This window comes from Mytilus galloprovincialis, chromosome 1 (genome assembly GCF_965363235.1).
Source record: "Mytilus galloprovincialis chromosome 1, xbMytGall1.hap1.1, whole genome shotgun sequence".
Lineage (NCBI taxonomy): Eukaryota > Metazoa > Mollusca > Bivalvia > Mytilida > Mytilidae > Mytilus > Mytilus galloprovincialis.
In genome coordinates, this window is record NC_134838.1 from 70,381,993 (window position 1) to 70,401,652 (window position 19,660).

Here is a 19,660-nt window from a genome sequence, read left to right on the forward strand (position 1 = left end):
CCAATACACCCATATCATTCCCAATACTGTCCTAGGCTTGAATATAGACAGCGGGACTTAGCTATACTTAACACAAACTAAACACTATAAATCACCCTATTATTAATCAAGTTCTTCATACTATTTATATTGTTCTTAAGTTATATCAAAATGAAACGTTCTGACGTGTAATCAGCTGACAAGAGATGAGGTACTTAACCAATAAAATTTGATGGAGGTGGTAGTCCCCAAAGACCACTTTCTCTAACGATTAATAAATGGATTACTATAATCACAGATTCCTTATGAAGGGCGTAAGATTTTTAAAGTTAATTATATTCTTCTGGAATGGACACGATAATTCTGTCAGCTAAAGAATGCGGACTTCTATTTTAGTAATCATCTATTTATGGATTTCGAGCAATTTTGGACGAAGACGAATTCATCACCGACCGTAAGTACCTACTTTTAATATATAATTTACTACTACTTCTGTGTTATCTTTTCAAACTTTACCGATAAGTATTTTTAGCTTAAGGTCGTTATACAATCAGATAAGAGCTCTTATTTAATACTTAATTTTGTCCTCCAAAAAAGGAGTGATTTAAGACTTCAATCAAAATTGGAAAATGTTTAAAAATAAAAATAAATTTTATTCTAATTATTACATTTTATAAAAAAAAAAATATAAATTAATAAAATATGCTGACAATTCAAAATTTGAAAGCAAGTTCAATATATAAAACTTGTTACCGTTTTGGTCTGTATATAGTATTGATGGTTAGTATTTGATAGTCTTGTCTAGACAAATGACGATTTATTGCTTAACATATGGTGTACAGTTTATCCAATGTTAAAGAACACTTCTGTTGACCTTATAAGATGTCTTTTTTATCGTATTGGTGGGATGCTAACGCGTTAGCTTATATCCTATATGTCATTTTATTCTTATCTATATTGACATCTAGCCAGGTAAAATTATATCAAAACAAAAGTTGTACAAACATGCACATGCATGATTTACCATTCGATTTCAAAGACGAATCACGAAGATGAAACTCGAAAGCAACAGCTGTTTTGAAAACAAATCAGGAAAGACGCTTACAACCGGAAACAAAGTCGAAGACTCTATTTTTCACGACGTTTTCAAAGAGAGACACCACGTCCGAAATGACTACAAGCGGTTTACATTAATGTTCATAAGACACATCTGTAGGTGTTCAATCGGATTTGTTTTGTAGTTTTGATAAGAACTATTGTCTTATAAAATAACATCATATTATACTCGTGATGAGTTTTCTGCGCCATCTTATATGTTTATGGAAAATAGAATATCGTGTTTGATGAGAATAAGGTGTTCAGTAACTATTCAAATATTGAAAATTAGATATCGTTCAACAATATGAGGCAGAAGCATGTCCAAAATCTGCTGAATTTGTTTAAGATATGACTATTTTTATAATATGAAAAATGTACCACCTATAGAACCATTATTACCACACCCTCAGCTTCCTTTGTCTAGGTTGAGCTTTTAACAACAAACTGTATTTTATCATCATCTTGCCAAATTATATAATGGACTAAGATGACTCAATACTTCTATTTTAATTGTTAAGGATATTTTTGAAGTATTAATCAAAAAAATATATGGACAGATCAAATCAAAACAAATATTCTTTCGGCATTAAAGCTTTTCATTTCCTATTAAATACCTCAAATTTATTTCGGTTCTGGATGTCACGATATAAAGTAATCTAAGAAAGAAGAGAGGCAGAAGATACAACAAATATTGAAGTTGTTTAATATTGTTTAATAATTTTCGTACAAATGTAACTATGTTCTCATTGACTTTTCTCGACTTGACATCTCTCTACTTTTAAAATTTTGTTTGTTCTTAGAATAATATTAAATTCCTGGGAACTGTTCTGTTTACTTGCGTACTATACAATCATCAGTGTGCATATCCGATGTCGTCATTTCCGCTAGGAACAGGAAGTCATTTATTGCAACACTAGTCAAGTTTCAAAATACGCTACGCTGTTCATTTGTTTTCCAATCATATAAGTACATTATTAATGAATTTCAAAAGTACAACAGATAAAACAGTATTTCGTGCCTGTTACTGATGCAAAAGGGAATTGGATTGAATTATATTAATACACGTTGACTTGTTTGTGAGTTGCTAAGTTCAGTCAGTGATTATTTTGATGCAAATAAGTGCCAAATTTCCGAATAATCGTATAACAAATTGTAAATCACAAGGAAGCATGTAATATTGGCCATGTGGTACACAAAATGTGTCTATAACCCTTAGTAGCCAATTTTAATGGCCTTCAAAATCCATTTCTCGTATATAAACTTGGTGTTACGTTAAAACAAAGTTCAGCACTCTTATTAACTTATTGAGAATTAAAACAAAAAATAGAAATTCTCATGCTGAGTAAAAAGATATTACTCTATAGAGTTTCTGGCCCCGGGGCCTGATCCACAACGCCATCTTGATTTCCTTACTTAAAGTTCGAATATCACGACTGCTATTGACATTTTAGAACATTTTAGAATAACAGCAAAGTTCAGTATCGGTTGTTGAGTGATATGAGAAAACTAAATTAATTAGTGGCTTTTTAAAGCCATCGTAAAAATTGTTTTCAAAGTTAATAAACGTCGGTAGAGTTATTTGAAACAGTTTACCATAAAAACAGTTTTTAAACTGATTGTAAGTGTGTTTTTTTTATTATTATTATCATTTTGGTTTAGTTAACAATTATGTTGCTGTTTGAATTAATTTTATGGTAATTCTTCGCTCGGCGTCATTGCAATAAGCCAAATAGACATATGGAGTGGAGGCAATGGTCTTCAAACATATACAATCTGAATAAAATAAGACCGAAAGATATGTTGTTTTATTTTGTGTTCATTTGGTAGGTTTTATATTTTAGCAAGTAACCATTTTTTCCGCTATTTTTTGTATTCCAAATGCAGTGAAATAATGATCATGTGTAAACTCATGTATAATCTCATACATGACTTCAGTAGCCAACAGTTACTTACATTATTTACATGTATGTCACTTTTTTTAGCTCGTTAGTTTTACAGGTTAAAACAAAGTCATCCTCGTCTATAAACACCGTAAAATAAATATATGACTTTTAGAGTTACTTTATTTACATAGTTTAAACACAATTACATAATTCAAATGTATCGACTCCAATAAATGTCAATGTTGATGATATTGTATGTTTTGCTAATCATTAACAATGATAAGTTTGTTCTTTTTTCTGTTAACGACTATTAGTAACATCATTTTTGTTTAAACATTTCATATTCGGTAATACATAAAATGAAAATAGTAATGAGGTAGTCCGTGCGTTCTAGCTACTGATATAATTATTCTTAACGTAACCAATTTGAGTAAGATCTTTGAATATTGTCTTTATCGGTCTTGAAATTGATTTATATTTTTAATGAAGTAGACCATGACTATATAAGTAGGCATGTATGAACACTTATGGTCCAACATACTACCGATATTTATATTTTACCATTTGCCTTCTCTCGTGCTCTTTTGAAGTTTTTACTCTTTTGAAGTTTTTACTCTTTTGAAGTTTTTACTAGCACGTTAAAAATTCGCCTCTCGATTTAGTCCAAAGCAGGTTTGATATTCTTATTACATTTACATGTTCTGTAATATGAATTTAATTTGTCGTTTTACATTAAACAGCTATCCATCATCATCATTAAAGAACTCAACACACAGTAGGTCTAGTTAAACGCTGAATCTCTTATAAGCTCTGTGCACAATTGGTACATGTATAGCGTACGTCTGCTCTTCTCACGGTAGGTCTAGTGTCTAGTTCTTTGAACAAAAGCGAAGTGCAAAATTCCAAACAACACATCAATGAATTATAATTGATGCTTCCATTAATGAATTAATTTGAACATTAAACGATTACGTAAATCCCAGCAACTGTATTCCAGGTAGGATTCGGTGAAAGGTTAAGACACTCAATCAGACAATTTATAGCAGAAATAAATGATCATTGTTACATGTTATTTGAGTTATAAACTACAAACTAAATGATAGAATTAACAAACAGTACAATCTGTTTCCAATTATGTTTATATTAATTTGCCCTTGGAAATAAATGGAATGGTTTCAGTGGGAAAATAAGTTGAACTTGGTTAAATCTAAATGATGCAATAATGACATCCGAATGGAAAGTTATTAGAATGTTTGTTCCGAAGATCGATAAGTCTGGAAGCCTTGGAAGCAGTTTTCTTTGATTATAAACAATGATGAATCACAGTGATTCATTCATTTTATGGGTTTTAATTCAATTGAGTGTTTGTTTGGTATATTATGTAAACTGACATTGCTATTATATATCAATTCATAATTGTATTTTATTTGTTTCTTATTCTTGATGAACAATGGCTTTGATTTCGTTAAGTGATGAATCAGACTTTGGTCAATTCTTTCATTTATACTTTCGATGTAACGAAATTTGGTAATTAATTATATTGTAGAGTTCAACTTCCTTAATGTTCTTTTTCATTTATTTATTTAAAAGCGAAATACTCTTAATAGTTTATACATCATGTATGTCTGTCTTATTTGTTTCCCTTATTTATATTATATAAATTTGTCTTTTCTTTTTCTCATTTGAATTGTTTCAGACATTAAATGTCTGGACCTTTTATAGCTGTTTCGGTTTTATCTTTGTAATTTGAACTTTACTCTGGTGAATAGTTGTCTTGTTGGCGTTCTTACTGCGTGGGTGTTCGTCAATGGCACAGCAACTCGTAGAGCAACATAATCAGATGACATCTACTTGAACTTTACTCTGGTAGATACATGTAGTTGTCTTGTTTGAAATCATACCTCGTGGGTGTACGTCAATGGCACAGCAACTCATATAGCACAAAAATCAGAAGACATCTACAGAGATAGCTGTCTAAAATAAATAATAAATTCGAAAGACACTATCATAGATCTGTCATTGACATCAACCCCCCACAAGAAGCAAAGACAAATATTTTTAGATATGTTATAAAAGACAATCACTTTCGATGTTATTGGCTTGAGACCGGCATTTGAAACGTGTTCTAAAGTTTATTATTGAAATTAACACTGTTTAACTGTCGTGCGTCGAAAGCTCTTTTTAGGGTAAACATAAAGGAAAGCTCAAACCGAACATTTGAAAGCCAGTGATGTATAAATACCAATACACGTTAGGAGCTACATATGACAAAAGATGCCAAAAATTAATAGACAAGTTCTGCTAAGATCAACTGTACGCGAGAGATTTGGAACGTTATAGTTATTTGATAAAGTTCTATTTAGAAGGAATAAGGATGGATATAAGTACGAGGTCAACGTAATTCAAAGGCAACACGTTTCATCAAGCGACATTTTAATGCTGCTACAATGCACATTTTTTTTAAAAACACATCATTGGTTTATTAAGTTAGCACACTTGAATAGTAGAACTTTTCGTTCGAACCGATTTGATCCATCACTGTTGAAAGATAAACATAATCAGCTTTCTGTTCTATATTATATTTTTTTTTTCTTTCATGCATTTTTGGTTATATAATGCATGTGCAGTACGTCATGGCTATTAAAACTGTCTATATAACGTCTTTTAACTGACAGAGGTGTCAAATTATAACAATGTAAAACACATTTCGAGACTCTAAATATTCCATGCGGAATCTCCTGTAGTTTTTCAAGTACATTTAACAAGAATGATAAACAACCCCCCACTTCGGTCCGTCCGTTGTTTGTTTACCCGGTATGTTTCTGCGAACGCACCAATATTGCAATAAATAATAGTTATAAATGGGCAGCGTTAAACCTCCTAAGTAGTCCCTCTCCATACAATGATATGTAAACATGATTGTATACTTGAGGCCTGTTTAATGTGATTGATCTTTATACATCGGATTATGATGTGTTGTCATTACAAAGACTTTGATTTAATTTAAAGACTTTTGACAACTGATAAAACAACACCCGATCTATGTTAAATGTATCATCTGTATTTAAGTGATTTCTGAAGAGATCTTATAGGATATCTATTAAAGACACTTGTCTATATCCTTTGATCATTATATTTTGATTTAAAATTTTCAAAATTGTAAAAGGGGTAATTTTATTACTAGGTATCATAGGACATTTGAGTGTTTTTGAGAATATCTATATAGATACAGAAACATGTCATGCACTCGAGGTGCATATATTAAACGACAATTATAATGATCGTTTTACGCCTGTAATATGTATTCATAAAAGTTGTGATACCTATATGGTACACTGTTTTTACAAAAACGTCGGACGTTAAAAATGAATGAAATTAAAAATTTGTTTCATTTTTTTTCAAACCTTATTTTACTCTTGGCCGTGCACAATACCGTGTCTTCCAAAATTTATTAATGCAACTGAAAGCATGGTTTTGTCACTTAATATTAAAATCTAGCGTGCAGTACTATGCGGAACTTTTTATATGGTTCAATGTTGTTAATTGTATTGTTTTTAATCTATTTTACAGTTCTTTTAGAATAGTGGCATTTAATTGTTGAAGAATGTGTTGTCCTCTATATATTTTGCCAGAGCATAAAAATATTATCGTTCGAACGTGTCCCGCCAATCAGGCCATGCTTAAGAATGACACACACATAGCTGTACGGGGTGTATACATACATGTAATTTAGCGGAGTGTATAGATACATGTAGCAGTGCGGGGTGTATACATACATGTACATGTAGGAACCACGTCGAATTGGATTTTTTTTAGAATTTTAAACCTTTGCCTCGTACTGGATATGCATAATATATTTAAGTAGATCCCTGTATAAACCCAACACACGTATAATTTATACTGAAATGAATTCTGGGGTCTGTACTCTGTTGCTCTCGGATCAGACTCCATACATCTGTTTTGCAAATTTGTTTTCTCGTTTGATTTTTTCACATTTAGTCATGCCTTTTATTGCTTTCTATAACATATGTACAAAAGTGGTTTTGGTCATTGCTGAAGTACTAGTCGTACGTTGACTAACGATTGTTAACCCCGCGTAACTTGGTTACATTTTGTGATTTGTCTCTCGTGGGTAGTTGTTTAATTGGCAATCAGACAATATCTCCTAATCCCAATTATCGAATCACTTGTATATTTCGTATTTATGTCTTTATAGTACCCTTGTAGTTTCTTCAGTAAATATGTTTACATTGAAGTCGAGGAGACATTATAATAGAAAAATACATTTAGTTTAATAATCTATTTGAGCAAGCTAGTTTTGATAAGAAAATCAATACACTGATTGAGAATGGAAAAAGGGAATGTGTCAAAAAGACAATAACACGACCAAAGAGCAGAAAACAAGACAAGGCCACCAATGGGTCTACATCACAGCGAGAAAATTCCGCTTCAGCTGGCCCCTAAACAAAAATGTGTATTAGTTAAGTTTTTTTTATTCAAATTGAAAAGGGTTTCTATTAATAAACGAAGGTGAATGTTATCAAAGTTTCAAAAAATAATGTAATATGTTTGAGGTCTCATTGTTACAAATACTGATCAAATCCCAAAGTCATTAAGCTCTATGTTAAAATAACCAAACATGTCATTGAGTCTATCACTCAGCCTGTACACACTGTCAAATACAGCCAATGTTTATAGCAGTTAAAATATGTAACATAAGAAATGTACAGAAACTTTGGAAGGGGTTGCTGCATCATTTTTGAAAACTACATAATCATCTCGATTTATCGAATTACAATCAAAATCAAATGTGTTGATTTAATCAATACTGAAACACGTTGCACATGGTTGATTCATATGGTTGGTGTCATTAGAATCTGTCATCCCACTTTCAATGACGTGTAATGACAATGGGAAATCGAAAAACCAGTTTGAAGCTACATGTACTATGCACAACAAGTGCTTCAGAAACATGATTTTATAAATTGGTAATATTTTGATTAATATCAAGTAGAAAATGTTGCTTTCTTTTGAAGGACAATCTTTAGAGGAAGCTGACGTCTCTTTCGTTATTTTATTTTCACCGGTAGTAACATGATTTAATCCATATCTACATATTTGACCAGTGAATAACATGCGCTCAATCTATATAACTCAGTTGGAAATTGCTTAACAAATCGTAAGTAGTTGAACCTTCTGACAATAAATCTTCAATGGCAACGAGAAGTATTTCATCAGCAGAAATATAACATAGCAATAATAAAAATGACGTGAACATAAGAATTTGCTTGAAATGTACATTCGGTAGTCTTCAATTACTGTAAGATTATTATAAGCGAGAGAGAGAAAGATTTATCACTTAGCAGTAAACTGTGTTATTACATTTATTGGTTTTATATAAACTATGGTTGACATTACTGCACAGGATGGGTATAGATAAATTGCATTTACGGTTAAAATTCAACCTCGCGACAATAGAAACGAAGTTATTTGACGTAAATATAAGAATAAATTATATAAATGCAAAATAACATACACATAAGAGTCACTAAAAGCAGTAGGTCATTGATAACATGGACAGACATACAGTTCTGGCACTAGTATGTGAAAAGTTATAACGTATAATTTATTTGAAAGGTTATTTCAAATTAAAGACACGATAACTTTGTTAGCCCACGATATATAGGCGTAACAGTATTTCATTTACAGGATAATGTTGAAATAGGGCCTTATTTGGCTGCTCAAATGAAATTTTTGGAATTCTTGTAAAATTTTAATTTTCTTGATATATATGAATATCTGCTTTATAATGTATTATACTGGACTGGATTTTAATGACGCTGTTGAAAATTACATGTTTGCCTCTAAATTGTTAAATTATGAAAGTCGACCACTTATGAAAGTCGACCACTGCGACTAGTGAAACAGAAATAGAGTATCCTTACAGAACAGTTGCATTCAATCGGGGTTTTTTTTGTGGGTTTGTGTTCATGGCTCAATAATTTTTTCTCTCTCATGGGCTGTTTTATGGCCACTCGTATCGTCACCAACCTGTTGTTCTTTAACCTGTGGTTATACAAAATTTCAATCCTGGTATCTATGGTAAGTTATTTACAACCACTTGGTCGATGCCAGTGCTGGTGGAGTTTTATTCCCCGAAGGCATCACCAGCCCAGTAGTCGGCACATCTGTGTTGACATGAATTATCATTGATATGGTTATAAATATTAATAAAGTTAAAACTGTTTACGTTGATTTTTTTTAAATGCTAACAGTGGCAGATCCAAAGGGGGCGTAGAGGGCATACGCCCCACCCCCACCCCTCCTTTTGCTCGAACTTCTTTTTTTTTTTTTTTTTTTTGGTAAAATGATTATCAGACTGGACTTCGTAAACTTTGTCTTTAATTTGTATGCCACAATTCTTTTTACTTATTAAGATATATTTCGCTGGTATTTACTTATGTCAAAGTCATGTGATTCGCTATGGTGGAGTTAATGAGTGCGTCGTAAAAACGTCACTCAATCATTTTGAAATTCAAATTACGGTAACACATTGCTTTGGCTGAGACTGACAATCATGACACTTTCAAAGCGACACAGGATTGAGCATGTTTAACCCCCAAACACCCCAGTCTATTCTAAAATAACATACAGTTAACTCTCGTTGTATCGAACTCGGTTTACTCGAAATTTCGGATGAGTAGAAGTTTTCACGTGGTTTAAAATAACATACATGTAGTTATATAATGATCCCCACTCAGTATAAGCTCTAGATATATTTATATATTTTGTCTAAACTTCGAACCATGTGATTTGAGGGGGCAGTCTGAGATATATGCGTGAACAAAATTTGTTTCTAATTTTTGCCTTAAACAAAAATTCTGGCCGTATCTCGATTGATAACAATAATCCTGTCCACTTTTTTTTATTAGAAAACAAAAATTTTCAACAGAGCAATAAATGAAAATGATGAATAAAAAACGGGCGTATTTTTTTTTCGGGGGGGGGGGGGGAAATGACTATGGCCTTTATGGCTCCATTTGTCGACCGTCGTTCATAAATTCGTTATCATTTCAGACTCATTCGTAGCCTTTTGTTGATTTGGAACCTCTCACTTTCCTTCATTTTGTTTGGTTCACCAAACATTTGAATAAAAATGCGTATTCATCTGTTTTTACTCGTGTCGGTCGTATTGTAAATTTCATCGAATAGCCCGGCACATATCTTGTTTACAACAAGAAATCTAACGAGGTTATATGCTCACTTAACATACAACAAACGAGAATTTTCCAGGTCTATTTTTTACTGGCAAGTCTCACATCAAATATATCAGTACATAGCTTTGAATTCATACTATTATTTCATGATAAACAGTTAATACACAATATCGTACAATGAAGAACATATATTAAGTGCATGAATTAAGAGGATGGGAGGGTTCAACGTCAATTAGACCGCATCAGAACGTTACGACAAAAATAAATTAGAGGTCAAATAAAAAAAATAACTTAGAGGTCAATTGATATTTGCACCGCTTATGATAGCAATTGAATAAATATACTAAATGCATGCCTACTACAATTATTTAGAAATAAATTATCAAATTTACCAGACCTAGACCACCAAAGTATATGTCATTGAAAAAAGTGCAAAGAGGACCATTTATATACATCAGAATTGACTTTCACACGATTGTACAAGGGTACAACATAAAAAAAATACAAGTATTGGTGATTAACAAGTCCAAGGTATATCTTAGTTCAAATTCATAACTCATTCAAGTTCTTTTTATTGCTGATGACACTTAATGGGTAATGGGGTTGTTGATACACAATTCTTACAATTGTCAATATCATGTTCAATTATTCTATATCTACGAGGGTTTTGCAATTCAAATGAAAATTTATGGTTACCATAAAATTTACCAATTATGTCCGTCATGCTGAATCAAATATAAAATCTTGACAATTTTAAGCCAATAAAGATTATACAAATACGCATGCATAAAAATTAAAAGTAGAGTAAATTATCTAAGTGTCAAACAAAAATTGATGTTCCGAATAGAGTTGATGTTCCGAATAAAATGTATTAACGTCATAAATAGGTGGAATTCAAGTGAAACTATAAATATTTTAAACCTAATATTTATCACTTTTTGCATTTAAAATATTAGAAAGGTAATTATCAAAGTAATAAAACGTTCATACTTTTAATTTACGATGAGAAAATGACTATATTAACACAGGAGTGTACATTTTCTTCAAGGCAGCTTTATGGTATTTTGCAAGTTACTTGTAATGATAATTTAGACTTTTTCATTAGAGTAGAGGAAATGTCGTTTATAAAGTATTCCGCGAAAATGCATAAAATTTGTGAAAAAACAAACAAACTAAATAGGTTGTCCCTCATTAAACTTTCAAAATCTTCACTCTGAAATTCCCTGGCTAATGAATGGAAACTCGAAAACTAACTTTGAGCTTTGGGCGTTCCCTCTGAAGGTAAATCAAGAAATTTATAAAGTATTGTTTTCATTTGTTAAAGCACTGGGTCGATACCGATGCGGGTGGAACTACCAGTCCTCGATGGTAGCATCAGCTTAGTAGTCAATACTTTCTAACAGACACAATTTGAAACAAACGTTTCTTAAATGATCCATTTATTAGTTACGAAATTTTAAATCCTCCGCAAGCAAAGTTTTCCCAAGATGGATTTGAAAATTGGGTATGTCCTTTATGATAATATATCTCTTTAACTGGTCCTTGTACATCAGTAGCTTTCAAATATTTAGCTATTAGTTGATCAGAAGATAATATGTACAGAAAGGCGCTTCGTACGCATGAAATTTACACTTTGTTTTAATTTAAGGTTTAGAAGGTTAACTGTCTTTCTGATAGCAAAAAGAAGGACAGACATCATGATATACTAGTAAAAAAAAGCCATAGACAAACAGTTACAATACGAGAGCCGTGGTGTGGTAGTTAAGGCATCGGACTACTGCCAAATAGGTTCCTGGTTTGATCCCCGTTCCGGGAGGAAAATTTCAGGGACTGAATTTTCGGCTCTCCAATGACACCATTTGCGAGTATTGTCTTAAGAAACGATGATACTTCGTCGGAAGGGGACGATAAATGACTGACCCGTGTTAAGAGAGAGCCATATCTCTTGCACGTAAAAGACACTTGTGTTGATTTCGAAAAAAAGGGTGGGCTAATGCCGCTACAAGGCTGCACTAGTTGGCGCACGCAAAATGGAAAGGGATTAATATAAGTTTCAATAACTTATTCCAAATCCACTAAAAACAAACATGTTCAAACTAAACAGTAATAAAAACAATAGATTAAAAACTTTTTTCTTTCCCATTTCATTTATCACTTAATTGTCAGAAGTATAACCGCAACTCTCTGACCTTGCAATTGTCATGGTTTTTTAGTGTGACTGTTAATTAAAACACAAATTTACCATTCTATGCAAATCTTTTGCAAACAATTCAACTCACGCAACAACAAATGCATATCTTTTGAGCAAAAAGTAAAGAAATATTATCGAAAACTATCAAATATATTTCTCTTAGGTTCGGTCTTTTTCAATTGTTCTTATGTCAGCAATGCGGTTTTGTTTACATAATGTGTCCATTCTCTCAAACATCTTAGCTCTATAATTAGGAGTTCGATTGTGGTAAGCATTCTATTACGTCTCTCAAATAGTTTATAAAACATACTGAATAGTCACAAACTAGAAATTCGAACTAAGGGCTATGGGAACAGTGCTCATTCTTGATAATAATTATTAATACACATTTACTACCCGAAAAAGAATTTAAATATTGAGGTTGGTGAATTCATAAGGATTGATTTTCGTGTTAAATAGAAAATGTTGTGAAAATCAGTTATATATGTAAACTCTGGCTACACCAAATGCTTAAATATTTTGAAAGGCAAAGCTAAGGTCTATCTTTAATAAATAATCTATGTTAATGCTTGTGTTTTGCTTGAAGATTCTGTTTAAATAATGCTCTTTTTTTACAGTGTTCCTCTAGTCTTTACATTAAGGAAATCCAAACTTTACACATCTTTATCAATGTTTTTTGGCTTTTGAATGTTTCCTAATATTCCCTGTCGATTTTCGTCGAGTTTTACACCTGGAAAATCAAACTTAACACACCTTTTTATTCGTGTCTTTGGGCTTTTGATTGTTACTTCTTGTTTTGATTTTGTGTTTTCTGGATGCTAATCTGCTCTTTTCGTGAACTGTCATATTAATGGTCTGTTTTTAATCCTGTCAATTTAAATAAATAAACATTAGTATATACTGGAAAGGTATACAGTTTAATTTACAAAAAAACTTGACAGTGTTGTAAAAGTTAAGTCATTTTGTTTGCACAAAATACATCGTGTGACGTAATATGGATTTAAGTCATTTATATGATCAAATTACTTTGCACTAAACGTACGATCTGACGTAACAATAGTTTGCAATTTATTTCAATACATCTTTTTATACAACTCTTATATTGATTTTTGTATTGTTTAAACTATAACATAATTATAAGGTTCTTTTTACGTCAAATATTATGAAAGATTGACAGTTTTGCAAATTATAGTTCCTGTTTTGTATATTGTTTTCAGACAAATTAAACCATGTTCTTTGGAACAATCATGCTAAAGGCACGTGTTATGCGATAATAAATCAAAATTAAACGATTTGAGTTTTCTCCACTTCTATATAGGGACAGTTGTATATTCGAGGTTATCAGTAGCTCAGAAGCACCAGATTTCCAAGTTTGCAGGAGCCTAGGTGACCAAGTTGAGTTAGAGTTTAATATACAGTTATCACTAGGTTGTCAACACTGAGTTTGGGGTATCAGTCGCCCAGAATCAAGCGCTTTCAAAGTTGGAAGGGGGTCTAGGTGGCAAAGTTGTTTTATAGTTTAATATACAGTTATCACTAGGACTTAGGTTGTCAACACAGAGTGTGTGAGGTCGTGGCAGATGCGTCCGACTCCTACATTAATTGGTAGGAATGCCAGTCGTCCTTCTGAAGGCTTGTGCCTGGCTTCCTCCACCAGTGAAAACTGACAAATATAGCCAAGCATTCATAAGGTAATGTTAAAACCCTAAAATCAATGAATAAAAACTGAATGACTTTATGTTGGAATTTTCAATAATGAAGTATGTTCTGGAATACAACTCAGTTTGAATCTCACTCAGACTATTTTGACCTTATAAGGTAATGGTTGTATTTTAAGGTCAATTTAGTTTCCATACACTCAAACGTTGTATATTTTGTATTTCAAAACATTAATTTAGTCTTGAGCGAACCTTCCAGAAACATGTCATGCCCACGAAAATTTGTTTTATAGGTTCTTCAGTTGAGTCTCAATTCACCGTTACTGTGATATTCAAACTGTATATTTATTTTAAGGTACTTTAAATGGATAATATCATTCAAGGTGACGATAGAAACAAACTTAAACATAAATTTTGAATCTCAAGAACGTCTACAAGGATAATATAATATAACTTGTATGTGACACATTACAAATCTGTTATGTAAGACTATTTATTACTCTTACGTAGCTTGATTGACTGATTGTCTCGTTGTTTGGTGCATGTCCATTGGCAAATAGTCCTTTAATATTCAGGATTAAGACATATTAAAAGTAGGTATTTATGAGATAGGTTGTGAAAATTAGAAAACTGTCGAGCGAACTTTGGAATTGTAAAACTATCGTATAACAAGAAGCATTGTGCAAAGTAAACAATTTTTAATTGTTAAGTTGTAACGGACCACATACATACACATTTTCAAACTTTTTTAATTTGCTAAGAGCATGGCCCTCTCTTAAGACGATAATAAAAATTACCATCCCAAATGACCACACATGCACATTTATGATTTTTACCGCTTTCAATCAAACGAGTTGAGTTCTCCTTGAAAGATAATACCCATAATTACTTTCCTACAATAATCAACGAAAACTTGAAGTATGCCAATGGAATTTTTTAAAGCTTAAAAAATAGTGATAAGTGATAATTTTTGTAAAAATCAAATTCGTAGTTGTTACTTACGAATTCATTTCAAGTCAGACTATAAACGTTACGGAAACGAATGTGTGGCATATGTGTATGAACCGTTACAACTAGGCTTGCTGTTGATGGCTGGTTGTCCTCGGTTGGATGTAAAAAAGCAAAGGCCAAGTATGATGGGGATGCTTAATTTAATATATTAGAATTCTGAAGTTTGCTAGGCTCAGAAGCTGTACAAGAGACGTTGCAATACATCGTGCTGCGGTTTACAACTTAATATATCTGTACCGAAAGTGTCCCGATCATCCCGCGTGTGATCTGGCAGAGATGACACAGTGACCCAATGCATTTTCCTCGCAACCGGAATTAAACGTTAATGTCAAGTTTCTCCAAATCATGCCCGTTCCAAAGGACGCCGTCCATAATCACATGTTGTCCGATAGTCAAAATCTGTCTCGCATAGTTACGATTTATTCCGAATTGACAAAATAGACCGAGTTTTGCGAATATTCTTGCTTCGTCGACCTCTCCGAACCATTCTTTTTTACTAATCTTGTCGAAGCGCTTTTGATCTTATAAATGAGCCATAATCAGCTATGTGTAATGCCGCTTTAGTCGCTATACTAGTTGCATTCAATCGCTATTTGGGTGATTCAAGACAAAGTTGAAACTAAAATAAAGAAGCTTAGTTAACTTCAAAAATCCTTTTAGTACCTCAAAGTATTTGTCAAAATGACTTTCACAATTTAGAAAAGTGTTGATTGTGCTGAGTAAATATTAGCTACATTTGTATGAGAAGATGCTTAGTTTTAATCCCTTTGGTTTATTCAACACCGAAGGCGTGATGACAACTTTAGGCTCACGTTAAAGATAGAGCTATTTTCTTTGTCCGGGATAACTGTGTCTCCCTGAGACTTTATTTCAACTGTCAACACATCAAGCATTCTGACACCTGATGTAACTGATATACATTTATGAGGCCCTTTATTGGGCGTTTGATTACATGTTATTAGGACTATTAATTAAACATTAAATGTTTAGATATAAAATTATTGAACGGTTGTTAGATTATACGTCTCCTTACTAGGCACCTTAAGATTGTGGAGATTTATACCAAAATTTATATGTAAAAAATAATGGGATTTCTTATTTCATGATTTTTTAGTCAAATGGGATTAAAAGATTACCAACTACCCCTTTAACGGACCTCATTTTTTAAAGAAAATTTAAAACACATATCTGTTCATCCATTGAAGATAAAAATCTAAACATTGACAAATTGTTTTTATTGATTATACTTGAGTTACTTACGCGTTGTACATTCCGCCATACTGTACTCTCACCTCTAAAGACTAGGATACCAAATGCCTCGTTCTGATAATGGTTACTTCGGAATAGGCGATAAATCTGTATTAAAATACCTTAATGATCATGTATGTTTTGTTTAGTGAACTAATCTTCTTTATCTCATATCTAAATATGAACATTAAAATTTAACTACAATTTTAAATTACTGTCCTATATCTTTATACATGTTATATACTTAGACATATTTAGATTTTATTTTGTTTTCCGTCCGATTGTCCTTGTTCGATATCTAAATATGAACATTAAAAATTTAACTACAATTTTAAATTACTGTCCTATATCTTAATACTTAGACATAGTTAGATTTTATTTTGATTTCAATTGTTTCTTGATACCAGATTTCCCATGTGTTCTATGTTTCAGGACGTGTACATGGATTGTATGACATACAATGTATCTACATGTATATGTTATGTTACATATTCATATTAACAGGCTGTTTCTGTGTTATGATCCCTTGAATAGATTCGAGATCAACTGTATTACGTAATAGGCCACTTACAGATGATCAAGAATGCACATCAGGGCCGATGCAGAAACAACTTGTTAGTATTATGTGAATCATTTTGAAACAAACTTTCCGTTTTAAATGAAGATAGATGAAATCATACACACTTAATATAATCATGTATGAACTTATATGTTTTTGGCATGAACTATTTATTTGACCACGCGAACTTGTTTAAAGAGGATTTGGTTACATGTTTAGGTGTCTGCTTTCCAACAATACAACCGTGAAAAAAGGAACTTTAAAGTTTGTGGTTTAATATACTACGTACCAATCGATCATAGGTTGACGTTGAAAAAAAAGATTTTTAAAAAGCAGGCATTAAAATTTGTACTAATTTTCAAACCTAAATTAAATATATTTTGTTTTTGTTACTTATAATGAAATCGTATATATATACAAATAAAACGAAAGGTTGGTCACATGTCAATGATACAATTATCAAACAACAGAACTAACCAAAACGACATCTGGATGTTTAATTCTTAATGAAATTGACTATTGTGGTTGAATTATTGTGTGTCAAGTTGTGACTGTCTTTTCTCTCTTTGTATACACGAGTGGGTTCCCTTTGAACACATGCTTTGGTATGTGTTTACCAATATAAAGCAAAATGACGCAAATGAAATAAAGTCCTAACAAAGCTCACGGAAAGACCTTTTATATTTATTATTTTACAAAAGATCATCAACATCAAATATTTTTACAATTCAAAAAGTATTGCAATTATGTATGGTAGTATGTGGATATTGCTGTTATAAACGAAGTAATAATTTACAAAATGTAACCACAGTAAACTATAAACGCATTAATGCAATATTGCTTTAAAATCGAAACAATATTTACTCATTTTTGTGATTTCTAATTGTTGCCACATTATTAATTATACAATTTATGCATTCATAAATTTGCTTTTTTTAATTTATGTGTGAATATTCATGTATCAGCATTTACATGTACCTTAACGCTAATAATTAAATAAACTCATCATAGATCATGTAGATACCAGGATTGATTTTTTGTATTTACGCCAGACGCGCGTTACGTCTACAAAAGACTCATCAGTGACGCTCGAATCAAAAAATGTTAACAAGGAAATTAGGAATAACTTTAGTAACATTCGTAGAATATAAAACAAGATAATTTCAATCGTCCTGATCATGCATGGAATTTAGACCTTTTTTTTTGCCTTTTCTGCATCAGTGCAGTTATAGTTATACAATGTAAATAGTTTACACTGAAAAATGCAGCTATTCTTTCATTTCTTGTTGCTGTCCCCAATACAAACGTGCGACATCTAACACCTAAAACTAGTTCTCCTTATCAATACGCATTATCTATTTGAAACTTGACGTTTCATAGTCATTGATTATTTTATTATTTAATAAACATGTATAACAGTACTTTTAACGTTGATTAATCCTTTCTATAGTAGACGTATTTGTGTCAACTAACTATATAAACATCAACATAATAAGTTGTTCCATGTAAATACTAGAGAAGTACCGATGCGGCTGTTTAGACAGGAAATTTACTAACTGACAATACATGACAGCAATATTCCGAAGAGGAGACTAGCTCATAACAGATTCCATGAAACACTATCGAAAAAGGGGCTGAAGATACCATTGGTATTTAAAACTCTTTTAAGTCGAAAATAAACTGACAATTCAATTGCAAATAAAGGAAAGACAACAAAAAGACTAACAAGTCCACAAAACACTTCTTGGAAAACTGACGACTTAGTAACACGAGTTCCACTAAAAAGTTAGTTTATCGCAGGTGCTTCGTAGGGTTAAAAAATGAAATATGAGAAAATATTACGGTTTGGTTGGGAGATCAAACCAAAAACCTCTTGTACGAGACAGCACCGGATAGTATTCCCTCATATTGACGTTTATTAAGAAGAAACACGTTTGAATTTATTTCACGTTTATTATTGTGACGTTTGAAATTGTCTTCAAATCTCCAGATAAAACTTTTTTTTCTGATAAAACGATGAGCTGTTGTTTGTTTATTAAATGTCCAGTAGCAAATATTTCCAGAATATTGAGGAATTGAGTATTGATATTGTCTAAATGTGGCTTTAAGGGGATAATGGGTGGTAATTCTGTAAAAAGAGGGTATATTTGAAAAGGGTTAACATTTAGCCTTGCACACAGATCACTCATTCAAAGACCGCTAAGAGAGTTGTTGCATGTGTTCTTTATATTGCGTATAGCGCAGCACTCTCCCGTCACGAGGCATATAACGTCTCATTATTTTTTATCAGCCGTGGCTCCGTACTCGTTCATTTGATTCATCCAATGAAAGCCTTTTTTGCTCAGGTTTACTTGGCCGGGTTAACGATTTCCAGAGAATGCCACATTTCTTCACCCCAAGTCAACCATATTTTTTTAGTCTCTCCGCTGATTTATTTGTTAATTTGTCACATGTAGCTAAATGTTACTTCATTAAAAGTTGTTATAACTAAGAAGCAAAATATATATATTATCATTAGGAATTCCACAAAGACCTACATGTAAGAGTCTCATGGTGGCCCTTAATTTAGTTCTCTTGACTAGATTTTATCATATAAACATTGTTGGAGTTACCTTGTTTTGAAGAAAAGGGGCTGTTTCGAGATGCTGTAAACAGTTTTATGATTTATCGCCTCCTTGAATATATATGGTGTCAAAATGTTCATAAATATTTTCATAACAAAATAGTCACGAATTTGATATAAACGTTTTATTACTATTTCATGTAAAATTACAAATTATTTAACATTGTATATTACCATAAATTTCCATGTTTAC

The 19,660-nt window shown here is 32.0% G+C and overlaps 1 protein-coding gene across 2 annotated transcripts in view; it reads left to right on the top strand.

Moving 5' to 3' along the window:
• Nucleotides 1-201: 201 nt before the first annotated feature.
• LOC143082817 (protein Wnt-7b-like) overlaps nucleotides 202-19,660 on the top strand; it is an 80,285-nt gene continuing 60,826 nt past the window's right edge. The window contains exon 1 of one of the 2 annotated variants that reach the window (XM_076258682.1): nucleotides 202-433. In XM_076258682.1, coding sequence (XP_076114797.1) covers nucleotides 357-433 — 77 coding nt within the window. In that variant the 5' untranslated portion in view covers nucleotides 202-356. The remainder of the gene's footprint in view (nucleotides 434-19,660) is intronic. The other variant, XM_076258701.1, reaches the window with a different exon arrangement.